We start from the raw sequence: 7,231 nt of genomic DNA, 5'->3' as shown, positions 1-7,231 counted from the left end.
AAAAAAATTCTGTCTTGGTGACAAAATAATGAAAAGACTTAGCAAGAGAAACAGTAACCAAAGTACTCTGAAATTGCTTAATAACTTGTTCTTGATATTGATAAGAGGATAAAGAAAAGCATGTCATATATTAAATTACTACTTTATGACAATACTCAAAGGAAACCACCATCATCTCAGGCATTCAGCACCTGTTGCTCAGAGTACAGTTTAGGCTTGCAGGTGCTATGCATGGAAGTGCTTTCACATTTCAAACATCAGTTAAAGCTGCTTTTCTCAACTTTTTTTTTTTTTTAATTATTTTCTGTTGGAGCCTCTTGTAACTTTGTTCTGAGTGCAGAAGTGGAAATTAACATACACACCCACACCCACACAAAAATCACACTTTTTAAAGGCACATTCCTCATTGTTTAAGGAGGAAAACTGCACTTTGCCTCTTGTATTTGTAAAAAGGATTGTTTACTATCTTCTAGACTGTGTAGAAAAGTCATTGCTTTGCAGGTGAGGGCATAATCATGAAGACCGCATGCTGCCCAGGGCTGACCAAGGGAAGAACATGACATGTGGATATTCCCAAGGAAAAGATTCTAATTTGCAACTCAGAGCTCAGATGAAGGTTGAAGTCAACTGTAATTAGCAGTGGGCAAGTACTTTTGATCTGAAAATCAAGGGCAGGTAGATAGTTCCAAAGCCATCTTTAGTTTCTTTACTAGTTCCCCTTTCCACAGAGAACCATGCGATAAGCAAAGCCACATTAAACAGGCTATGGAAGCAAATGGGGAGTATGACTCACTGAAGTTACACTGCCTACATTAAACCTCCTTTTGCCAGCCTCAAGTGAAGGTGCACCCACTGCTGTCAGGTAGGGTTTTGTGAAAATATAAGTGGAGGACACCTGAGCCATACTACTAAACAGTGGTGGCAGCCTTGGCTCCCAATGAAGTCACTGGCAACTGCAGCTGCTCAGACAGTTGTAAATTAGAGCAGCACAACAGCACTCTTCCTGGTACATCTAATTATTGCTGAAGAAGGTACATGGGAGACAATAATGTCTGTCAGAAAGAGGACTTTACCGGGAATAAAAGGAATTCTGGGCCGGATTCACAACAGTTTGCCTGCAAAACAGCAGCCCAACTTGACAGACGTAGGGAAGAAAAAAAGCTGAAATTTTCACATCTATATAAACACATAAAGGTAACCTTACAAATAAGGTGACTTAAGTAGCAGCAATGCACTGTCAGGTCCCTCATTGTTAGGTTCAATGAATACTGAGAAAAGGTTTTCCACTGAGTAACCACAGTCCAAACACATGTTCAGCTCATCCTTTCAACCAGTATTCTGCACTATGTATATAGGGCACCCTTCTCTCCCCAGTCAACTAAGCTGGGCAATCCAAACCATATTTTACTGCTCTATACACTTCAAGGCATGTCTACATTAGGGGTGCTGCCAGTATAAGAATGAAAACTCTTTTTACACCATCACAGCATAATATTACAGTGACAAAAACCAGTCAAGTCTGTATCTGGTTGGGAATAGCTACCACTCATGGGACACCACTCAAGTCACTTGTGTTAGCTCCAGCAGCAAGAGCCAGCACTTTATTCTTGCATGTTTGGTATGCCTGAAGTATGATATATGCAGTGTATGTGACCCACTCTTTTATGTAATAAACATGTCAGGCATAAAAGAGGGAAAAGAAGAGAAAAAGATCACAGTTATTATATCATTTATTTTTTGCTTACCACAAGTCCTAGCACAAGGGTACGCACTCTCTCCCCAATCTCTGGTGAAATGTCATTGCCAAACTGCTGTAAGGTTGTAAGAAATCTCTTCAGTTTGCTGAGTTGCCTAGCTCCACAAGCTGGTGGTAACTGCTGGTTAGCCAGAGAAGAGGAAGAGGAAGAGGATGGCCCATTGCTAAAGCCATTAGGAGGAGATGGAGCTCCATTTAACGCTGTTGGTGAATGGCTAGTGCCATTGGTTACTGAAAGAAAAAGAGAAGGGAGGATAAAATAGAGAGGGGAGGGGAAGAGAGAGAGAAAGGAGACAGAGAGGAAAATCCATCAGCTTATGTTTTTTGTGCTTGACCTCAAAATTAATTAAGTTGCACAATCAAAGATAATGAGCCTTTTGACAGAGCAACACTCTGCAGTTTATATTTATTTCCCAGTAGCTGGTACTGAACGGTGTACGCATTGGAAGTAAAAGCAGCTGCCTCTCACACAGCACCCTCACAATTCCTCTGGACCTGAAAAGCATCATTTGTATACCAGCCTTTTGTCACAGGACTTTAAAAAGGGAGAGAGGGAAACGGAGAGAGAAAGAGCACAAGTACATGTATGACTGAAGAACAAAAATTGTTCTTTAGGGTGGAAAAAAATGTGCAGACATATTTCACAAAGCCTCACTCTATCTCTGAATATTTTTACTTGTGATTCGTACACACAACTGACAGCTGTGTTTATAAAACAGGACTTTCATATTTTAACCTTACACCATCCAGTGAGAAGGTTATTTTTTCTAATACAGATTTCCTAGTTGCTAACATATGGAGCGCACAAAGTTGTTTCTGCAGGTAAAAATGCTGCCATGGTCACTGTGGCCTGAAGCCTTGCAGCCAGTCTTCAGAAGACTTCCCAGAGACCACAGGCAAATCACTCAGCTTTCATGTGCCAATATCATAAGAAACCATCTCCCTCCTGTTGCAAGGTTGCTGTGAGAATAACTATCTAAATTACTGTGTGTTCAAAACTTATGGCAACAAGATTCATGCAGACATACTGAAGACAACAGTTTCTGGCAGCGACTTCAGTTTGATTCTCCAGAAGAGAGCAAAAATCAAACCGAGGACATCCTTTTCCACCAGGGTTACTTGGAACAGCAACAGTCAGTCTGTTGAGGTTGTTTGAGTCCAACTCACCAAAATGACAGCAAATGGCAAGAAAAAGGACAGCTCCCTAGAAATAGGAATGTAGCAGGGCCCTGGCAGGTATGGGCATGCAGTGGGAACCCAGCAGGCACACAGAAAGCAACTGCATCCAGCAGCAGCCGTGCTCAGCTGGCCACTGCTCTGGAGAAATTTGCTGATTTCTTTTTGGGAAGTCAGTCAGACTCCATCCCAAAAACCATCAAAAATCAGGAACTTGTCTACAATAAAAAATGCATAGGAGTATTAGTCTAAATTACTTCCTATTCAAAAGCATAACCATGGCGAGCTAGCAACTTAAGAACTTTCAACCTCTCTTAATGACCAGCCCGTCAGACTATTTGGCTTCATTGTCTTTGTCAGTTTTTCCATCAGTCATCTTTAAACAGCAAGTCCTTTTAAGGGTGGACACCTATTACTAGATTTAAATCACCAACACAATACTTTTGAAGGAGATTCTGCCCTAGTGACTGAAGTGCACTTCTGGAGGTACTACAGAAAAAGCTGTCTGAATGGCTCTCTGTTTTCTCCTTGTGTTTTATCCTGGTTTTTGGTTTACTCTAGCTGCATGGGCTAGGGAGAACATGAAGTGGAAAATGCAGAAACAGAAAGAAGCTGGCCTCAGCAAGTTCAGCTCCACATGCAGCTCCAAGTTGTGCTCTCCAAACACTGCAGTAGAGTGAGATATTTGAGTAAACAAATACAACATGATTGCAAGGAACTTGCATAGCCAGAAGTCATCATACCAGGAACTTAGTCAATAAGTACTGTGACAAATAAGAACATGTCCTGCTCTAGCCTGACACCACCCAACAACTCAGTCACCAATAAGGGGCTGCTCTAGGCAGAGGGTCCTGGGGCATTGATCAAGAAAGCAGAGAACAGCAGAGTTCATTACCTAGAGCAGATATGAGGAGGAGAAAGGCAGGTAAAATTTCTACCACAACAAAAGAAACATAGAAATACTCCCCAAATGCAACTTCTTTAAAACTTTTTTTTTTTTTTTTAGTAGCCCACCCCACACTAATGACTTTATCTCTTTCTTTATAAGGTTTGAATTTGCCAACTGGAAAATACCTATGTAATTTCTAAAATAAAATTGTTATATTAGTAAAGCAGAATTTAACATTTTAAATTTCCAACTAATCTGTGTGAAAAGCTTTTAAATGTCTAAACCAGAGAAAACAAGCGTGCTCTTGACAAAAAAAAAAAAAAACAAATATGATCTTCCTAGCCTGTAGCAATAAATATAAGAGACACTCCAACAGAAGGGACTGTTTACTGTACAAGCTGAAACCACTAAGGCCAAATTCCAAAATCTGACATGGTAAAAGGAAATTAAAATTGGAGTCTTTTGACTTTTAGTCTTCATATAAACAGCCCCAAAAATCCATCTATGGGCCACTCACCTTCCAAAATGCTGAACTCAATCAAATAAACAAACATCCAGAAATACACTGAATGTAAGAGTGATTAAAGAAGAACATTGTCCTGTTTCTTTCATGATTGCCAAAGATTACTCTGAACTGTGCAAAGTGCCTCAAACTGGAAAGCTTAACCTGTAAGAGCCCCATCCTTCAAAAAATGAGAAACCATTTAACTTTAGCCTAGAGCAGCTCCTGGGATGATTCAGGTGCTGGAGTTCAGCAAAACGGACACATTTTTTCAGGATCAGGGTCACTGGGTTAAATCAGAGTTTATGAGAATAGCTGGCACAAACTCCGCTCACTGTTTAAGTGCCATGTAAATTGTCAGGATAGGGTTCCCTGGGATGAGTAGTACAAAGGCCTCCAGCTGGCCTTCTGCATAGAGGTGAATTTTAAATAAGGCATTTAACAGACAGAAAAGGACTAAACAGACATGGGCAAAACAAATAGAAGATGCTGCCTTCATTCTGTTTAGGCATATGTATTCTACTGTTCTAAAAATGTTTTATTTAAAATGTGAAATGTAAACACATTCTCATGTTTATACTATTACGAGGCAGTATAAAAGAGACCAAAAAATTTGCAGCTAAGACTTGGTAAGAGAAATGTGGATCATTTCATGGCTGTGAAAAGAATAGTCCAGACAGCATGCCAGATTCAAATCTCAGTTACACTGATACTAAGGCAGAGTAATTCCATCCAGACTTGTAGAGTTTCATGTGTGTTTACATCAATCCACTGAGACAGAGATGCAGCCCCAAATGATTCAGAGAACTGGTCACAGACTAGAAATCACTAGATAAAACACTAAAGGGCCTTTATTTTTGGGTTTATATCAATATTAACTAGACATTATATAGCACTTATTTCTATACAAAAGGGAACAGGGTCCTTTAACAGAATGGTTTGAAAGAGGACAAGAGGGTTTTCTGTACTTCTCGCAGAAGGACTGATCTGAGCATGAAGTACATGGGAAATCAGTGCTCACTGTTCTTTGACCCTGTGGCCAAGCTGTCAATGAAATAACCACACAGCTCTGAGCTGAATGTCTCAATACCTTAAAGATGCATTAATCTGTTGTGATCTCAGTTTTTCTCGATTATTTTATTGCAGTACAACCAAATCCTGTTTCAGGACAGTCATGCAGGTTTCCCTTCACATATTTTGGTTTCTTATACACACAATAGAAAGAATATGGTAGAAGAGGAAGAAAAGAAGTCTAATTACACGTTGTGGGCGTGAATGAACTGGTTCTGGGAGCTCCTTGGGTAGTGGGAGGAGGTGGCATGGTTGGAGGCGTCAGCCTGGATTGTGTCTTCACATCCACAGGTGAGTCTGGCATTGTGGAATGCTTCTCAGTGCGATCTGCAACACACACCACAGGAACACACCGATTTATTTCCCCAAGCACACCCCTTGTGACAAAAACTTAAAATCTAATGCAAGAAGTGAGCCATTTCAGCATCTGCCGCAAAAGATTACACCTGATTATCTACTCCAGGGTGCTCTTCCCAAATTACATCATCTAAACCTTACTTAAGAAGGTGTAACACAGATGGTAAGACCTCATTTGTAGCAGTATACCGTTATCTTTTGGTTTTATTTCTGCATGTGCAGATGCTACCTCCCAAGCACTCCTGGAGCTGCAATAATGCCACCTCCCTTCAAAGCTCTCACATTAGCTAGGAGGAAAAAATAGATGAGAGACAGGAGATAAAAACCTGAAGCTCTTTAGTGCAGGTGAGATATTGGATGGGATATTGGTTAAAGCCAGCTCTCTTCATGTCTCTTCTTTGTAAAATCTGCTGTCCCCTCCACCAAGACTCTTTGTAAACATTGTGAGATACTTATGTTAAATACCGTGTGCCTCCTCAATCACTTTACCACCCTAGTCTTGGATAGATATTCTTAGGTTCACCAGAAAAATAAAGACAACATGCCAAAATGTTAAGTCAATAGTCACAGATACATACCATTGTTTTTAAAAAAGCATCTAAGTTTGCACCTTCACACATTAAGAACTTATTATATTCAAAACCTGCAAGATCAGTAGAAATATACCTTCCCAAGAAAACAAACCAAACAAAAGGCAAAACCAGGCAGAAAACCTAACAGTTCTCTTGCACCTAGAGATCTAAAGAGGCAAGACACTTGATATAGAAACTACATATCTGCTTTTTCCAACATCTTTTTGGACATCTTTATGTTAATTTTTTTTAAAACCCACTCAAACCCTTATGATGACATTTATCAACTGAAAGCAAAATTAAGGCTTCCTCACTCATGCTAGGAGTTTAGCAAGCCCTCTTGAACAAAGATGAGTAAGGTCAACTTTAGCTTTTAATGGGAATAAGTTAAATTATTTCATCCCTTCTTTGCTGTGTTTGGGTTATTTATTTTATATGCCATCCTACACAAGTCTTCCTGAACTCCATTAAACTATTTTGCAAAGCACGTGCCATGGCTAACGGGTAAGCATGTGAGCCTGCAGTTTTAATTCAAAACAACAGCAAAGTCCATCACGTTCTATAAATCCTGTCACTCCACTTTGCAACGTGCTTTCCTTGTTCTTAATAACAGCATACAAACTTCCACAACAGCAACTTCCACAACAGCAACAAATTAAATAAAATTTGCCCTGAGAGACACTGAGAGAAATTATATGCAACGCACATTTAACAAAGGATGTCTAAGAGACTCAAAACACTTAGTTGCCAGAAAGTAAAAACAAAAACAAACCCCCCCCCACCTCCAAAAAAAAAAAAACCCAAAAAAAACCAAACCACACAAAAAACAAAACAAAACAAAACAAAACAAAACAAAACAAAACAAAAAAACAAACAATGAACCAAAAAAGACCAAAAGAAAACCCACA

General features: G+C 39.7%; 1 protein-coding gene across 1 annotated transcript in view; it reads right to left on the bottom strand.

The window, feature by feature from the left end:
• RUNX1T1 (runt-related transcription factor 1; translocated to, 1 (cyclin D-related)) overlaps positions 1-5,718 on the bottom strand; it is a 50,386-nt gene extending 44,668 nt beyond the window's left edge. The window contains exons 1-2 of the mRNA XM_008947274.1: positions 5,584-5,718; positions 1,746-1,987 (exon numbers count right to left, since the gene is read on the bottom strand). Of these exons, the coding sequence (XP_008945522.1) occupies positions 1,746-1,987; positions 5,584-5,698 (357 nt within the window). The 5' untranslated portion in view covers positions 5,699-5,718. The remainder of the gene's footprint in view (positions 1-1,745; positions 1,988-5,583) is intronic.
• Positions 5,719-7,231: the final 1,513 nt, after the last annotated feature.

The sequence above is a fragment of the Merops nubicus genome, unplaced genomic scaffold (assembly GCF_000691845.1).
Source record: "Merops nubicus isolate BGI_N331 unplaced genomic scaffold, ASM69184v1 scaffold7309, whole genome shotgun sequence".
Classification (NCBI taxonomy): Eukaryota; Metazoa; Chordata; class Aves; order Coraciiformes; family Meropidae; genus Merops; species Merops nubicus.
Note: the sequence above shows the minus strand (reverse complement) of the source record. Positions and strands in the feature narration are given on the sequence as shown.